The sequence below is a fragment of the Mauremys mutica genome, chromosome 11 (assembly GCF_020497125.1).
Source record: "Mauremys mutica isolate MM-2020 ecotype Southern chromosome 11, ASM2049712v1, whole genome shotgun sequence".
In the NCBI taxonomy this organism is placed as follows: Eukaryota; Metazoa; Chordata; order Testudines; family Geoemydidae; genus Mauremys; species Mauremys mutica.
In genome coordinates, this window is record NC_059082.1 from 19962627 (window position 1) to 19980972 (window position 18346).

The 18346-nt window shown below is 42.6% G+C and overlaps 1 protein-coding gene across 6 annotated transcripts in view; it reads left to right on the top strand.

Annotated features, from left to right (window-relative positions):
* SHC4 (SHC adaptor protein 4) overlaps nucleotides 1-18346 on the top strand; it is a 67186-nt gene that overhangs the window by 27220 nt on the left and 21620 nt on the right. For 5 of the 6 annotated variants that reach the window (XM_044979900.1, XM_044979899.1, XM_044979903.1 and 2 more), the window contains 2 exons: nucleotides 15416-15479; nucleotides 16406-16525. In XM_044979900.1, coding sequence (XP_044835835.1) covers nucleotides 15416-15479; nucleotides 16406-16525 — 184 coding nt within the window. Of the gene's footprint in view, nucleotides 1-8673; nucleotides 8778-15415; nucleotides 15480-16405; nucleotides 16526-18346 lie in introns of those variants that run through there. The other variant, XM_044979904.1, reaches the window with a different exon arrangement.

Sequence of the window (18346 nt, forward strand, 5' to 3'; positions counted from 1 at the left end):
GCTGCTCTCCAGTCACAATCGCCAGAATATTCTGGCAGTGCCCCAGACATGCTCCCTCCCATCCCAAGCCATCCTCCAGCCCGGTTTATGTTGGGGAGTCAGGGAACGTGAGTTAAGCCTCCGGCACCCAGCTACACCACCTATATATTTGGGGAATTCCCAAGGGGCATTGAGTGTCTGCTCCTCAGTGTGTTTGTGTTTGTGCAGGGCTGAGGAGGGATGGGAACATGGAAGGAAAAATTTATTATAATCCCCTGGAAGATTAAAACAAGATTAAGGAAAGGGGACTTGAAAAATTACAAAAACTGTTTGAATTGGGCCAATCTACCTAATAAGTGAAGTTGCTAACGCTGATATTGGTTCTCTTGATAAGATGCTGCATCACTTTGAAATGAGGCTTTAGTATGAAGCGGAATGTTGGAGGTGAGCCTCTGCCTTTGAAAAATAAATTAAAATCCTCCTCATCATGTTCCCACAACATCTCTGGCATTTAGGGCAGCGACGAAGCTCCTCCATTCCTGTTTATTTCTGGCAAGTCTTTCAATGGTTCCCCAGGTGTGCCCCAGATTTTTCAGCTCAGCTTCCACAGCTCTTCGCCCTATTGTTTTTGGGCGGCCTCGTTTTTGCTTGTCTTCAGGTGTCCATCTTATTGCTACTCTGGGGATGGAATCAGTTTCCATCTGAAGCACATGACCGATCCATCTCCAACGCCTCCTGGCAATGATGGTGCTCAGATTCTCTTGGCTGCATTGTGTCAACAGATCTTGGTTTGAGATTGTTCTGGGCCAAAAGATTCGGAGGATTTTTCAGAGGCAGGTTGTATGGAATGAAGACAGTTTGGACATGTCATACTTTCTCATTCCCCAGCATTCTGCGCTATAAAGTAATGTTGAAAGTACGCAGCTCTGATAAATCTTGAGTTTGGTTTTGATGTTGTATTTTGATGATTTCCAGACTGTATTTAAGCTTCTGAAGGTATTCCTGGCTTTATTGATTTTGTTCTGGATGTCCTGGCTTGTTCCACCGTCCTGGCTGATGGTGCTGCCCAAGTATGTGAATGTTTCTACATGGGTGAGAACATAATCCTCTATCAGTACTGGTGATGGTGAGGCAATATTAAAGGCCATGATATCTGTCTTATTGCAATTGATTTTCAGTCCAATTTGCTGGCTGAATGTGTTGAGTCAAGTTGTTTTTTCTTGTATATGGTGTTGGGTATGTGATAGGAGAGCGACATCATCTGCGAAGTCCAGGTGTTCAAGGGATGAGAAGTGTGTCCATTTAATGCCTCTTCTGTTGTATGCGGCATTATCCAGTCGATGACCATGCTGAAGAGGATTGCAGACATGACATACCCCTGATATACTCCTGTTTTGACTTCAAAACTGAGCTCACTGCATGTAAAGTTGGAATAAGGAATTCCATATGCCCACAGAATGCACCATAGGCTGGTCCTGTGAATCCTATCAAAAGCCTTCTCAAAGTCTATGAAGTTTATGTAGATCTGCTGTTGCCATTCTAAGCATTGTTCTGTTGTTTCATAGAGTGAAGATCTGGTCTGTGCATCCATGCCCTTTCCGAAAACAGGCTTGCTCTTTTCTGAGAATGCTATCAACTGCCTCTGATGTGTGCTGGTCTATGATCTTACACAATACTTTGCTTGTCACAGATAAAAGTGATACCACGCGTGATACCACGCCAGTTATTACAATCACTGAGAGTTCCTTTCTTTGGTATCTTCACTATAACCCCATTGGTCCACTCATCTGGCACTTTTTCCCCTGTCTATGTAAATAGAGGGGCCAGGATAGATGCTGCTAACTGAGGATTTACCTTGAATAATTCTGCTTTCAAGTTATCCTTTTTTTTTTAAGGATTTGATGGCTTGAATGATCTCTTCCTTAGCTGGGGTGTCTGTGCTGATATCAAGATCTTCTTCTGCCTCCTGAATGTTTGCTTCCTCTTTAGGTGGCTCCCTGTTCAGCAATTCTTTGAAAGGCTCTGTCCAGCACATTTCTTGTTTTTATTCTTTTGTTAGAAGGTGGCCTTGTTTGTCCTTGATGAGTGTGTTTATTGGTGTCTGCTGTTTACCACTGATAAACCACATCATTTTGTAGATGGTTCCGTGTTCACCGCAAGCAGCTGCATCCTCTCCTTGTGTTGCCAGATTATCAATATAATGTCGTTTGTCCGCTCTCACAAGGCGTTTAACCTCCCGGTGTGCCCTGCTATGCTCCTCGTGGAATTTGTCCTTTAGCTTCTGGGATTTTGTGTCTAAAACTTTTCTTCAGGGCTTGTTTAGTTTCTATGGCGTTCCATGTGCTGGGTGTAATTCACTCCTTCCGTCTCTTCTGACTGTATCCTAGACAGGCCTCACTGCTCTGTTTATAAATTGCTGTTACTTTGTCCCACTTCTTGTTGATCTCCTCATCTGCATTCCCCTCCTCTTCTTCAAGGTCTGCAAGTGCCTGAAACCTGTTCTTTAACTGCAGAACGACAGCTTTCTGTATTTCAGGGGACTTTAGCTTGTCAATGTCATAAAGTCTACGTCCCACACTTCTCAGTTTTAGCTTGATGGAGGCTCTCACAAGGGGGTGGTCGCTGCCAATATCTGCACCGCTTCTCACTTTCACATCTGCCAGTGAGCATCGCCGTTTGCCATTGTTCATATGGTCAATCTGGTTCTTATCTCTGCCATTTGGAGAACACCATGTCGGCTTGTAGATTTCACGGTGTTGAAATAGGGTTCTGCTGATAACTAGGTCATTCATATTACAGAAATCAACAAGCCTCTCTCTGTTTTCATTCATGGTACCACATCCATGTCTTCCCATTGCTCTTCGTTGTTTGTGTTGTCCTTACCGACTTTGGCATTCAGGTCTCCCATGATGATAGTTAGGTCATGGTATGGTACTCTCTCTAATGCCGCCTATAGTGTAAGGTAGAATTTGTCCTTTACTACTTCATCACTGACATTTTTCAGAGCATAGCACCTAATCAAGGTGATATTATTATATTTCCCTTTCAGTCTGGCTCTCATAAGTCTGATGCTGATGGACCTCCATTCCCATCTTCAAAAGGATGGCAACACCTTTATGGTGTTGTCCATCATTCCATCCAGAACACAGCAAAGTTTCTCCTGAGGCCGTTAATCTTCCTGATCCCGTCCATCTGCTCTTGCTGACACCCAGGCTGTTTAAGCTGTAGCGTCTCCTCTCTACTGTGACCTAACCTAGCTTCCCAGTTCCATATATTGTCCATACATTCCAAAAACCAAGTTTGGTTTTTGACTTGGTGTTAAAAGTCTATCATTGAAGCTCCTGTGTACCATGTTTTAATGCAGCCTTGATTTGTGTATACTTGAAATTAGAAGCTGTTTTCACTTATAATCCACTTATGCACACAACCAGCCCAGTTCCTGGCTTTGTATATAAAAAAAGCTATTGTGTTATTAATACAATTCCCTAGCGCTAATTATTCACAGATCAAAAAAGTAGGTGCCATTCTATTGGCACATGGAAGTCAGTAGTTAGCATTCAGACCAATAAATTGTCTCCTTTAGTAGCTCTAGAAACCAAAAAGTGAGGTTATCTCACAACTGCATGCCATGGAGTATGTCATCACACTTACAAAATAGAGCTCTTGATGGATTGTTTGGAAAATAATGAGCAATTAATTGTTTAAAGGAAATTCACCAAGTCCAATTTGGCCCAAACTTTAGGTTTTGTAAACATGAGCAATGTTAAAACTTAGCAATACAAATGTTTCCATTACTTTGAAAAAGTCCAGTGAGAACATTTTGTAAAAATAAAACAGCCCCTTGCAGTGTGTGTGAAAGAGACGTGCAAACCTAAAACATGTCTGCAACCCTAATATTGGCTATTTTAAGTGTTTTCAGTTGTAATAATCTAAGGCAGTGTTTCCCAAACTTGGGACGCCGCTTGTGTAGGGAAAGCCCCTGGTGGGACAGGCCGGTTTGTTTACCTGCCGTGTCCTCTGGCTGATCGCGGCTTCCACTGGCCGTGGTTCACCGCTCCAGGCCAATGGGAGCTGCTGGAAGCGGCGCGGGCTGAGGGACTTACAGGCTGCTGCTTCCAGCAGCTCCCATTGGCCTGGAGCAGTGAACCGCGGCCAGTGGGAGCCGCGATCGGCCGGACCTGCCCGCCAGGGGCTTTCCCTACACAAGTAGTGTCCCAAGTTTGGGAAACACTGATCTAAGGCATTGATAGCATTCCTCTACACAAAGGGGCATTTTTCAAAATTGGGCCCATACTGCCCCAGAATGTGTGTCTAAAGCTTCACCCACACTACAAGCTGGGGGTGAGTCCCTGCTCATCGCCATGCACTCTCACTAATGCTCACCAAGCTAGTGCGAATATAACTAGCAGTGTATCTGTGGTAGCGCACACAGCAGCTATGGAGGCATAGCTGAGTACATACCCACTACCTATTACGCTCCCCTTCTTCCTGTACAGCACCTTAACTCTTTGCTGAAACATAGGCCAGAGCTCTGTCTTTTCAGAAAGTATTACACACAGTTAAACCTCAGGGCTATTGTATGTAAAGCCCTGCGGGTAGGCATTAATAGATCCCAGACAGTTTGAGAGAGGGAACCATACCGTTTCTTTACAATCAAATATTTAATACACAAAACACACTGTAAATAGTCTTTGGAATCATTTACAAAGAACGTCTTAAATAAAATCTACACTGTACCAAATCTACTGTTTATTATATAGACTTTCCCACTTTGCTTTTGTTACATATATTTGCATGGAAGGTTTCACCATAACATTTATACTTCTCTACTTAAACGCACACAGACACATTCCCATATGATCGTCTTTCAGAGATGAATTCTCAGTTTCTATAACGTGGCCTTGATATGTTGTGTGTGTCACTTGGACTCTTCAGAGCTTGAGAAGAAGAGTCTTTTCCAAACACTTCTTCAGGGGCTTTCAGCAAAGAAAAGTCTGGGGATCCTTACAGCTAGCATGGGGATAACAAGATGACTGGTCGTCTCAGTTGCTGTAAAATAGGAACTGTAGCCTATATCCAGACAGGTACAGTACTGGGACCTCGCCCCCACAGCAGACAACATCCCTTGGTCTTGCATGCTGCTAAGTCTACAGGACTCTCTTTAACTTCTGTATTGATAAACTTTCTCTGTGGTGAGCTCTGGCTGGCTCAGCTGTCAGTGAATTTGTGGAAGCTGCAAGACTCTTTGCCCTTAATGAAAACTCTCTGCCCAGCGTCAGAAACAGCTGCTGAACATGCGCAGTAACTGCCACACCCTGTGTCTGGATGTTTCTGGACCCTTCTAATCAAGTTGCCCTGCTCTGCAGACACAGAATATTCTGCTAAAATCCACATCTCTTCCCCCCTGCTTCTCTCCCTTTCTTTGGACTTAAACCCCCCCCCCCAGAATACACACACACACACACACACACACACACACACACACACACACACACACCAAATGCTGCAGTAAAATATGTGGGTTACAGTTACAGGCACAAAGGAGCAGGAATTGTCTTTATACTGTGCTGGTCATTCCATTTGTGCTGACCAATAATAATGAATGCACCAGATGGGCGGCACTAGGTGATGTAGAATTTCTACATAGGTGTGCTATGGAGTGTCATTCCCTGCAGATTTTGCCTGTGCAAAGCCTATTTACTCAGACTTTGTGCAGGAAGAGCGGATTTCATGCTAGACATTTTTGTATGTTTTTTTTTAATATTCCTCAGCCAGGTGAAGGAAAGATCCTGGGGTCAGAGGCAACGATTAGTCAGAGAGAGAGCGAGAGAGGCAAACCAGCTAAGTAGCTGTGCAGTATCGGTGTGCTCTCTGCTGAGACTGGCTGGACTGACTTGAATGGCAGAAGGTTCAAGGATTCTGGAGTGGGAGAAGGACAAAGATCTCTCCTGGGTGGTTGCCAGGATCAGTCTGTCTGTGTGCAGGTGGGAACTGACTGGGGAAGAAGAATGTGAAAGTAAAATCCTCTCCCCTGCTCAGGCCCCTTTGTGCCCCCTGAAAGAGCCCTGATCCTGCTAGACGTGGCTGAGGGAAGATTCCCCAAGCACAGGAACTGTGGAGACAGTTGTAAGGCTGCCTCCCAAGCAGGGGCGGCTCCAGACCCCAGCACGCCAAGCATGCTTTGGTGGAGCCGCGGGACCAGCGGACCGTCCGCAGGCACGCCTGTGGGAGGTCCACCGGAGCCGCAGGACCGGCGACCGGCAGAGTGCCCCCCGCGGCATGTCGCCCTGCTTGGGGCGGTGAAATGTCTAGAGCCGCCCCTGCTCCCAAGGACCCCGTCACAACCCTGGCATAGGGTGCGGGGCTGAGGGTAAGAGAGATGTGTCCAAGCTGTGGCCGTAGTACTTAGTATTACAGTCCCTATGGCAGCTCTGGAAGGCTGCAGTAACTCAGGCAGGTCCCCAAGGCTTGATTAAATTATAGCAGGAGCCTCTCCAGCTCTGAGAGCAGGCCAGGATCGGGACAGTGCAGAGGTGTCTTAAAGCCACCTTCTCCCTTCCTCTCCCGGGCTGAGAGTTCTGTGCAGGATTCTCTTAAGATGCGTCTGTGTTGCAGCTGGCAAGTGTGATTCCCAGCTGGGCAAGATGTACACAAGATAGCTCTGCTCAAGCTAGCATGCTAAACATAGCAATGTGGCCTCAGCAGCACAAGCAGTGCCTCGGGTTTAACCACCCATGTACAATCCCACCCAACACCCCCGGGTACATACATTGGCCATTGGCCACGTTGCCCGTGCCGCTGCGGCCACATTGCTACATTTAGGTGTTAGCACCAGTAGAGCTAGCACATGTACATCTACCAGAGCTGGGAATTGCACCTCCCAGCTGCTCTGTAGACATGCCCCTAGAGGCATATCTCACCCTAAGACTGTGTAGAAAGGAGACCTAGAATGGAAAAAAGAATCTGGAGATCCTCGGCTTTTTGGTGGATCCTGGTTAGCTTTATTCTTCCCTGAATTTGCTGCACTTAGGCCTTGGCTATCCACAGAAGTTGCGCTAGCTTAATTTATATAGGTTTTTAGTCCTGTTTAGTTAGACTGGGACAGAGATGCTTATTTCAGTCTGAGTGACTTATTTCAATGTAGCGTAAACCTGTTCCTGATTGACGTAAGCTAAATATTGACTTAAGCGTCCATGTTCCCTTTTTCGTCAGGTTAGCTAAATCAATGTTACATCGCACCTTTAGTTAAACTAGGGCAATTTGCATATAGACAAGCCCTTGCTGCTCCTTTACTAAGTGAACATGTGCATGCTGTGAGACTGGACTTTCATGCTTCACTTCTGTTTCTCTCAGTGCATATTCTACTCTGCATCAAGGTCAGCATATATCCTAGAGGCTTGAACTTGCTTTCAGAAGCTGACTGAGTTCACTGCACACAACAAGGCTAACATTCCATATGGCATGTTCTAGGGGACTGCAGGGTATCTTGGATGACTTCTTTAGTTCCACTGAAATTAACGGAGCAAGTCATGTGCCTTATGCCTGAAAGGACAGGATATGGGGTAGATGTTATCAGTTTCCTGGAAGGTTAGGAACAGGATGATTTATCGTGATATTGATGTATACTCCAAACCATAAATCTCTTGGCCTGTTTGAAAAATGAAAAAATGTCTGACACATTCAGATGACCTCTTATGCTCCTCAAAATGTTATGTATATTTGTGCTCTAAAATATGTTTAGATTGCACACTTAAACCAAAAAAGTAATAATAGAGGGGGGTTCTTCCCTTGCTTCTTTGTGGTGCTTACCCTATAAGGGTTTTAGTGCATGTTGTTCTCCAAGGCAAAATGCTTTCCCTAATGGAGATTAGAGTTGCGCTCAAATCAAGTGATTTGGATCCTGAATGCAAACACCCCCGAAGTTCAGCATTGTTTACAATGGGTTTTTAGTTCTTCCCATTATAAAAAATAAGGGCTGGGTGCAAAATGTGTCTGTCACTGAATCACCTCAAAGGTCCAAGGGTGTTCAGCTCCACGGTTTTAGTTTGTGGCCCCACTCTGTGGAAAGTCAATCATCTTTGTCGTTTGTTCACATGAACCAGTTGCCCCCTCTTTGTTGTACTATAAACATGCGTTTTCATGGTTTCACTGAGCCCTCTGGCTAGTTCCCTGTTACGCATCTCCTAGCTCACACTCATAAATCAAGCTCATTATTAGACATGGACAGTTATGGGAAGAAGGGAAGAGATTCTGGATCTTGGAGTGCTACATTAACTTGTAAACTTGAAAATGGTCGGGCAACATTGTTAGGGCTAAGGGCATCTGCAGTGGGGTGACAGGGATGGCTGGCTAAATAAGGCTGACTTTGTTTGGATAATTACTTTCTACTTTGAGCCACACAATCCCTTTCTGTTAGACGGCGTAGGCAGGCCTTTAGATGCTTAAAAGCAAATTTCAACAGCATTCTTATTCACTTACATCAGCCCACGTCTCTTCTTCTACTCTTGTTTGGAGAAACAATAAACAAAGTGATCTACTGTTGTTGTGAGTTCTTCTCTTTCAATTAAAAGCAAAAAAAGATTAAAACTGCAACAAGTTTTCTTCTAGAGAGTCAAACTCCAGATAACAAGTCCCACACAGCTGGGAAGTTGCCTTCCACCCAACAGGTTTGTAGCAGCCAGCTAGCACAAACTTTTTGTTATTAAGCTTCCTAGAAATTCAGACTCCTTCAATCCAGCAGAGAGCAGAGCTGCTGAAACCCCAGGATTTGTAGAACAACGTTTCTCATCCTTTTTCAGGTTGGCTACCCCTTATTCGAAGTTAAAAATATATATATATATATTTCCACAACCACCTTATATTTATTAGAAAAGGTGAGAGTTAAAAACATATAAAAGATAAGCCTATTGAGTTGATTTGTGTGTGTGTTTCGAGAGTTTGATAGAGAGTATTTAACCTGGAAGGGTAAGGGTGTGTGGGGAGTTGGGAACAAGATTGTCTTTGCTTTTGACTTTAATAAAATTTTCAATCCCTCTAAAACCCTCGGTTGCCTTTCGTGACCCACCAGCTGAAGAAAAACTGCAGTAGAGTATAGAGTGGAATTACATCATTTCATTCTGAATGTGATAAAGGACCACATTCTCAGGCACAGCCTCAGATTTTGAGTGTAAAAATGTACATACGAATTCTTGTGTCCACAGGATTGCACATTCATCCATTTTGCACATGTGGACTGGACTGCTGGGAGCCTATCACATCTACATCCATTAATTCAGGTGTATGTGATATGGCAGGTACAAAATTGGAGGCTGGTATAATGCCAGCTGAAAATGTGTTCCTGAAAGAGAAACCTAAAATCAACTTGTTTCTAGAAATCTATCAGTACAAGTGCTATTTCATCATAGCAAGGGTATATCCACAGTTTCGTCTTCTCTCTAATCTATGATGCAATTTATGTTGCAATTGTATCTGCCCTATTGAATTGTATTGTACCTTAGAAATACTTTAGGATACAAATGAGGTGTTATCCCATATTTATTTTTCATAACTATCAAAATAATGTGCAGCCACATAAGCTGTAAACTGTTACTAACTTAAAAGTATGTCATTATTATGTAATTTACACATTAGATGTGCTTGAAATAAGCAACTTAGCACAATATTAGTGTGCTGTAAAATAAGTCATTACTCAAATTAAAGCCAGGCATAATATGGCTAGCTTGAGGAAACTATTTTATGAATTGGAAAGGTTGTTAGATCATCTCAAATGCCATCTATGGATACCCAGCAGCCAATACATGAGACAAGGGAGTAGGTGTTCTACATTGAACGGTACAAGTAATGGAAACTGCTTAGTAATTATCCTCCTAGTGCTTTGTCCCCTTTGCTGAAAATTGCTTGGGTGGATGGGTACTCCCAAGGTTTCATTTTCTAGTACAAGATTGGGATCTATTGTTATCAGTTGCTTTGGACTCCTTCATTCTGTATAGACTGTCCTGGCTGAAGAGTCCAATCATTCATCTCCTTGTTTTTTATTTTTGGCCAGTGTCTCTGTGCCTTTTGCTATACTACCAGCCTCAGTGTGCTGGGCTAGTCCATACCTCCCCACATTTCAAGATGGGTCCTGCCCTGGGGGATGGGAGGCTCTGGCGGAGAGGGCAGTGGCAAAGAGAGCCCATTCCACACTCACCCTGCAGGGTTGGCTCCTGCCCAGCACGTCTGGCTTGGCTGGGCTTGGCTTCCTGCTCCAGGTGTTGCAGTGCATGTGGCCCCGGCCCCCTGACAGGGAGTGGACGGCGGGCCAGGACAAATCTGAACAAGTGGCACTGCAACCTCGTGCTTCAGGGCCCAGGTCACAATGCCGGGAGCTAAGCTGAATGAGCCCTGTAGGATCTGAGTCACTTCAGCTAGGACAGGGGGTTTGAGGATCAAAGATGGGCCGCAAAACCTGGGGCTGCTGGGAGGTAGGCTAATAACCCTGATTGGTTAATTTATACAATGTCAGGCCGGTTTGGTTTCTTTTAGTACTGACCTAGAATACAAGATGAAGATTTTTTTACCATTGTAAAGGTTGATTTTGTGGCTAGGAATCTCACCGTTTTTTCATATTAATCATTTATTGGCCATTCTAGCTGAATTTCTTGCCATGGCTTGCAGGGTTTAGTGCTTATTATTTCTAAACTAAGTGATTGTTTTGGCAATTCTCATTGCTAAAAGCTTGGCCCATGCTATGGTAATGCATTGTTTAGCCTGCTGTAATGCACGTGTGCTTGTCTTCCACTTTCATCAGTCCAAAGTCTTTCATTCCATGCAGAATATATCAGCTGAATTTACTCTTCTTCTTAACCTTGATACCCTTTAAGTTTGTTTAATTACTCAAGATTTCCTTTACAATGAAAGTTCAATTGAACATTAACGTCATTCATGTTCAAAACCCGTAAGGCTGGATCCTGAGCTGGTACATTGGCATACTTCCATTGAAACCAAAGGTAATATATATCAATTCCCATCCGTTTAGGATCTGGCCCATTCAGATATCATGCTCAACTTATTTCAAAGTTGTACCCTACGCGTGTATCTCATTCTGAAGTGTAGGTTCTGAAGTAGGTTGTTTTCGTGTATGTTTACTTGCTCTTCTTAAACTCTGAGATTTTGCTACTCACCATTTTAGGCTGCCATTGATAGTGTTCTGTGGTATGTCTAGTTTTCTCTAGCTTGAAAGCCATCATTGACATTATACTATTCTCCAGGAGGCAATTTATCTGATGGACTGTTCTCCATTGGTACTAATTCTATATTAGCATTATTGCTGTACCAAGAGCCTTCTCTCCTAATGCAAATGGACCACAAGCACTCATTGGACTAGACTCTGAAACTGAAACCCACTGGCTGTTATTGATGTTCACTCTCTTGATTTTTTTTTTGTATTTGTATTTTATGTTTTTATTTTTTAAACAAGCTTTCTCAGGGAATAAAATCCTACAGCACGTATCTGTGCATGTGAGTACACACACACACACACACACTCACTCTCTTGCAAAGGTAGCCAACTTTCCTACCCGCTTTGTCCCTTTCTGAATAATAAACTATGACTATGGGAAAATCAAAATTGAACTTGCAAGTTTTAATTTACTTCCTGATCTCTCCTAGATGAGAGACAGGCTGTAACAACAGTTTTTGTTTTTTGTTTTTTAAAAGAAAATTACCCCAGGCAGAGACACACACCAAGAGTCTAATACCTTTGTAACCAGAATTGGTAGAATGGAAAATGATCCTTCATAAGATAATGATTAGTAAATAATCTTCATGTGAAAAAAGAATACAGGCATAATGTATATGCAGCAGTGAAGTGTCAAATGATTAATTGGATCAGAATAGTGGTTCTCTAGCTGCATGCGCTGACTCCTGAGGCCTGGTGTGTGTAGTACATAGGTATATCATGAAAAAGTCCAGTTTCACCATTACAATGGGTCATTTGGATTTTTTCATATCAAATGAGGGGTAAATAGGTTTCCTGAATGTCTTTAAATAATGTGAACCTTCTCTCCATTCATCTGGGCTGTCATACAAATGTGCACATTCAGGCATGTGCAAATTTGCATGTTTGTGTCTCATTGGTGGGTGCAAAAGACTCTCCGTGGTTTGGAATATTTTGAGTTCCCAGATGTGAGCGGTGGTGATTATGCTACAGACCGTGCATTCCTGACAATGGTCAAAAGAGGCTAGATCCAAACAAGAACAGAGAAAGGATCCAGTAGGCTTTTTGATATATTTTCTTCTTGGGAGAGCGTAGGAGAAACACAACTGAATTTCTATTCTTTGTCATAAGTTATAATTCACCCGGGACAGCCTCTAAGGTCCTGGCTGTTATAATAAAGTTTTTTTGTTTGTTTGTTTTTGTTTGTTTTGGGGGGGGGGGCGTAGATACATATGACATAGACATGACAAGAATGCATTAAAGCAAGGCCTTAGGAGTAATGTTACTGAAGAAATTATTGAATGATGACACTTCTTGCCATTTGCTATAGAAGAAGATGTATTACAGCTAACTTGTAAGAGCTGTTTCATTTACCAGCATGCTGATGTACTAAAGTAGGAGTTTACAAAAATCTGACATGAGCAATATGGTCTCCTACAACTGAATTACTCTTGCCACTGATTAATTAGGTCTCTGGGAAAAGGAGCATGCAGCACATTTTAACTAGTTGCAGTCTAAAGAGTTGAGGAGAAGGGGAAGGATCTTGTGCCAGTGCTACAATGAGCACCATGGGGCATAAGTATACAGGCCTCAATCCCTCTCTTCTTCAGCCTTGACGTAGGAAGTTCTAATAAAAAAAATAGCCATAAAAATGCTTAGCTCTGATACGGGGCTTATAATCAATAGATCTTAAAATGCTTCTCAAAAGTGGCTAAGTATTATTATCCACATATTACAGGCCCAGAGAAGTTAAGTGCTTTGTCCAAGGTTATATAGAATGTATACAGCAAATAGGACAGAACTCCTGTCTTCTGAGCCCTAGTCCTGTACCCTAGCCACTGGACCCACAATGCTAAGTCCACATATCACCTACAAGACATCAGAAACAATTGTACTAAGACACGATTAAAAAGATGACCTCCGGTGAAATAACATATAAAAGCAATAAACTGCAATGAGCTTCTGTCGCCCTATTTGTCTTAGGTTACAAAAACTAGAAGGCTGGAGTTCAAATTACTCCTGGAGTATTTTAGAAGTTATAAACACTCTGGGCCAGAGCTATGTAGCTTTCTGCATTTCTGGCAGAGGGAAAGCAGACATGAGGGGGTGGGGGAATCCACTTTTATTGCTTCCATTAAGAAGCTGGTGCAAGATCAGTGCTTCTAATCAGGGTAGGTAATATACAGTAAAGAGGAGAGACTGATGGAAGGAAATTTGTTATTGATTTTCTTTTCTTCTGTCAAATGACATGTGGGTTGAATGGTTTTTAATGACACATTCATCAATAGGACTCCATTTGTGGCCACCTTGTGAATTTCCCTGTCATCACAGCCCATCTAAATTTCTTCTCACCTAAGCTCAAAGCTTTTGTGACTATGTCATGGAGTCCTTAAAAATGAAACCGTTGGAAAAGCCATGCCAAGCCAACAGTGTTATTAATATCAAGTACTAATACCCTTAGAGCCAGCAGAGAACAAGCTACAGTGTATGGTCCTAAAGTAGCTGGGGTCAGGAACGAGCCCCTGGCCTGACTTTTATCCTGCCCCCGTATAGGAAGTCTGGGCTTTAGAAATCTGGCCCTGAGCACTGCTGTGATTAATATGTTTTTAGGATTTTTTTTGGCTAAATGAATGTTCTAAAAACGCCTGAACAAACTGACCTCATCTTAGGAGCCAATTAAAATCATCACATACAGAAGATGACAAGCACACTGGGTTGAATTGGCAGTAATCAGAACAAGCAATTCAAGGGGGCTTTAGCTTCCTTCTTCTGCACAGTACAGCTCTGCACTTAGCTATCTGCTATGCAATACAAAAAAGGCACCAACACACACATCTTTAGTTTATAACGTTCTAGGGTGACAGATCATCTTTCCCCTGTGACCCCAATGCCAGAGGTCAGCTGGAGATGCAAGTAACTGAGTCCAATCCTGCAAGAAGCTGAGCACCTCCCACAAAGTACCTGGCACCCTTAAATCTCATGAAGTCAATGAAACCAGAGGGTGCTCAGCACTTTACAGGATCAGGCCCTTTAATAGCTAAGTTGCTGTACTCACGTGTACTATTGCTTGTTTACCAAGACAGGGGGATTATATTTGATTTTGGAATGTTTGCTGTTTTGAGACTGAGCTGACATTTTGTCATAGCCACGCTGTCTAAAAAGTCCCCAGATAAAAGGTCAGATGTGCTTGTGCTGAACACCTCTCATTGTAGTAGGTTTGTTTTTTTTTCCATTGGCTCCACAACATTAAGCATCAGTAAGTGAGAAGTTAATGACCTTCAGCAAGATACATTATTTTGCCCAGCAACGGTGCCCATCCTGGATCAGGATAATTAAATGCTACATTGCATGTTAAACGTGATAATCGGAGTGATTTTAAACCAGAAGTTTCTTTGTTGAAGTGTGGAAAATAAATACAGCAAGCCACTTTGCTATATGAAGTGTGTAATTTATCTGTCTTTGATGTAGGCCAGTAAGCACTGTAAGTGATTTATGAGTTATACCCTTCCGTTCTGCTTTCATAAATGGGAAGTGCCTAAAGAGAATACTTGAAAGTGAGAAAAGGGATTTTACCATGGGAAATTCCTATTAGAGAAAGAAATCTGAACTGATACCCCAGAGCTGAAAAACCTTGAGAGAGGACAAGTAGAAGCAGAAGCCAGCTCTGGATTTCCCCTCTGTCCCTTATTTCTACCATGTACCACATCAAAACTCAAGATCCAAACTACCCCACATTTGAAGGGGAGAGGCTTTGAAATCCAGAGTGCAATTTTGCAACTCATGCACACGGTTCTTAAACAGAGATGGGCTCATCTGAGATTTACAGAGAGCAGTTTCCTACTTAGACAAATCTAGCACGGCTGACAACAGCTCTTGCACGATTGATGCCACCACTCCTGGGAAAGGGCTTCAAAATTTCTAATGTAGAAGCTGCCCCTGAGAATCCCAGTTTGAGTTTGGTCATGGTAAGGTTCAGCATACTCCCAAACAAGCTTGCCTGGCCATCAGGTATGGGAGTGTAACTTGCTGGGACAGTTGTGGAATCTAGTCAGACACAACTACTACTCCTGTGAAATGTTCACCATGTACTGTGGACAGTAAAAACAAACCAAAATAACTGCTAGGAGCCTTAAGTGTTTAAGGGTGGACCTGTAACTATAAATCACCAGTCTCCTGACCTTTTTGGAGCGGATGCTTGTTAAATGGTCAATAGTTTGTGCTGTCTTTTCTATTCTGCAGGGAAGCAATAAGTCGACTGTGTGAAGCTGTATCAGGAACAAATGGAGCTATAAAAAAGCGGAAGGTAAATATTGCATTAGTGGGATATGTTTTCCTTTTTATAGCTGCTTTTTATGGGTTAGATGATACCCTAGCAGGATTCAGCCCACCATGGAATTCATGCAAGTTCAGTTCAGCTACATGTTATAAACAGAGTATTTACAATACACTATTTAAAACTACTCATTATTTGATGAGCAATAATAGTACTGTGTCCTGGAGCCCTAAAAGGTTAATACCCTGCCAGACACTTCTGTTCACACCCAGCTATCCCAATTCCCAGTGCTTTGCCACAACCAGGTTTTGGTTGAAAAACAAAACAGAGGTTTTTTTATTGGTAAGGAGACTGAGTTAATTGATTTTCCCTGATTAAAAGTGTAAAAACTACCAGAATAACAGTGGCTAGTGGTCACCATCACTCATTGATTCAGTGAGGAGTGATATTAGCACTCCATGTTGTGCTGTACTATGTTAATTGGAAGTTGTAGGTTTCTGTCAGGAACTCTGGAGTGTCCTAGGGAGAGTAACTCTCACTGACCACATCCTTGTTATAACCTGGGAAACAAATACATTGGAGAATTTCCTCGTTGACTCAGAAACATTTTGTCCCCAAGAAAAGAAGCAGAATTAAATGGATAAATTACTCGTTATGAATTATTCACTCAGCTTCATCACTTACGAACTCTTTGGTGTTTTGTATTTTAAAGTTTTAGTTTATTGTTGTTAACGTACAGGAATGTTGCATACAGATATTAAGAAACCTTAATCATAGCCTGTATTTCTTACCTTTAAAAGCCCCATCTGAGTGTGATCAACATCTTATCATCTGTGTCTTTATTTTGTACAGATTCTGGAAATGATAATCATAGGTTATAAAATCTACTTGACCCTGGTATAAGGCTGTCTGTGATACATGAAGTTTAAAGTACGTTTTTTTGTTTTTGTTTATAGCCTCCAGTTAAATTTCTGTCTTCTGTGCTTGGCAAAAGTAACCTTCAGTTTTCTGGCATGAATATAAAACTGATCATCTCCATGAGCAGCCTTACTTTGATGAATGTTGATACCCAGCAGGTAGGATCTTTATAGGTCAGTTATTTTCTGAGGTTTCCTTCCATCCGTGTTAATATGTTTTCTTCCTCTTTTAGATGCAGATAGCTGTGGTTTAAGAATGAACAGGTGCTGGAGAGGGAAAGCAAAACTATTCAGGTTTAGATTATAAGCCTTGTAAAGATTAGCCAGAGTTGGCCTCTGAATTTAAAGGGGAGAAAGCGGTGGAGAAATTTGACATTTGTCACATGCACTTTGTGTTTATAATAGTGTCTTTTATCTGGAAGCATCCCTAAGCACTTGGCAAACAGTGTCTCTGTGGGTGTATGCGTATACCTCTGCCTGTTCATTTGTATGGTGCCTAATAGGGCTGCAGTGCAGATTGGAGTCTCTTCTCACTCCCAAAAATAAATATTTAATAACAATAATGGGTCATATGACTGGCCAATGTTAGGGAGGTTTGGCAGTTCCCCTGGAACAAAGCTGCTCTAGAGTGACTTACCTGACTTCCAGGGGCAATCCCACAGCACCCCCTCCTGGAAACCCCAAGGTATGGCCTCAATGATACTGTGGCCATAGGCAGCTAGCAAAACTTAAAGCAGCCCTCAGGCTAGTGCAAAGTTGTCCAAAGCTGGTTTAAGGCTGTGCTACTGTGTGTTTATTATCAGTTATTTATCACATGCATTTGCTGATTCTGCAGGATATGTGAGGCTAGATGCCTATGGGGCTGAGGTCTGACCTGGAGCTGAGGTCTATTCTTGGATCACAGTAGCAACACAGCTCCGTAAGATGACCACCTTAGTTGTGCTTAACCTTTTGTCCTGGTTTCAGCTGTTTTAGTATTTTCTGATACAGAGCTTCACTGAACAGCTGGTGTCTGGGAGCTAGATTCTAACTCCCTGATTCTGGGGGCCAGCCCTGGCTGTCACACATTGGAGAGCTGCTTCCAGGCAGATCTAAGTTGTGCCATTGCCAAAGCGTCTTTAGTAGAGTTGATCCTGTGCAACTGAAAGATAGTCGTGGGCAAAGTGGAGCTCCATCACACAGTCCCCTCACTCTGGATATCTCCTACCCGGGGAGAGGCAATGGTGCAGGACACCAGGAGAGTTCTTTTTACCCCAGGGAAATTGCACCATTCAGGAGTGCAAAGGGACCAAATCCCAGCTAAAGAATCTGGCCCCAAATGTACTAATGCTTTCTCAGTTAATTTGAATTATGGGAATTCAGGGCACTGTCTCGCTGTTCTTTTTAGCCCCTATTTACTGGATGTTGGTAAATTGAAAATCCAATGTATTCAGTTCTTTCATTTCCCCCACATTTCACTGTTTGCCTGCTTGCTTAATCAATTGCAGTTGGTTCTAATAAAGAACGGTGTGTTCATTGCGATGAGGTAATGCATGAACCTAAGAAAAATTGATGCCTGATCCAGCTAGAGAGATTTATGACAAATAAAAGAACCGTACTAGTGTAGAGAGTGAATATCATCAGACCACAAACACCGGAGAGCCCTGTTCATGAAAATATTCTTCCATCAGCTGACTTCTTGTGTGCCTTTATGAATAACTGTCAGTGACATTTAACTGAACTCATTTGGCTTTTAACTTTAATCACGGATTTGTAAAGCCACCTCTCTCTCTCTCCTCACGTAGCCCCAAGTTCCCAATATTTAGTTTATTAATCATATAAAAAAAAATCAACAGCTGAATTCATTTTGAAAAATCCCTAATGGCTGCTGGGGATTAAGAAGTCAAAGATCGTGCTGTACTGTATGTGAATCTGATGTTTCTGGGTGTATTCCCATCTTTAAGTTCCCTCATAAGAAAATTGTATGATGCGCATATTATC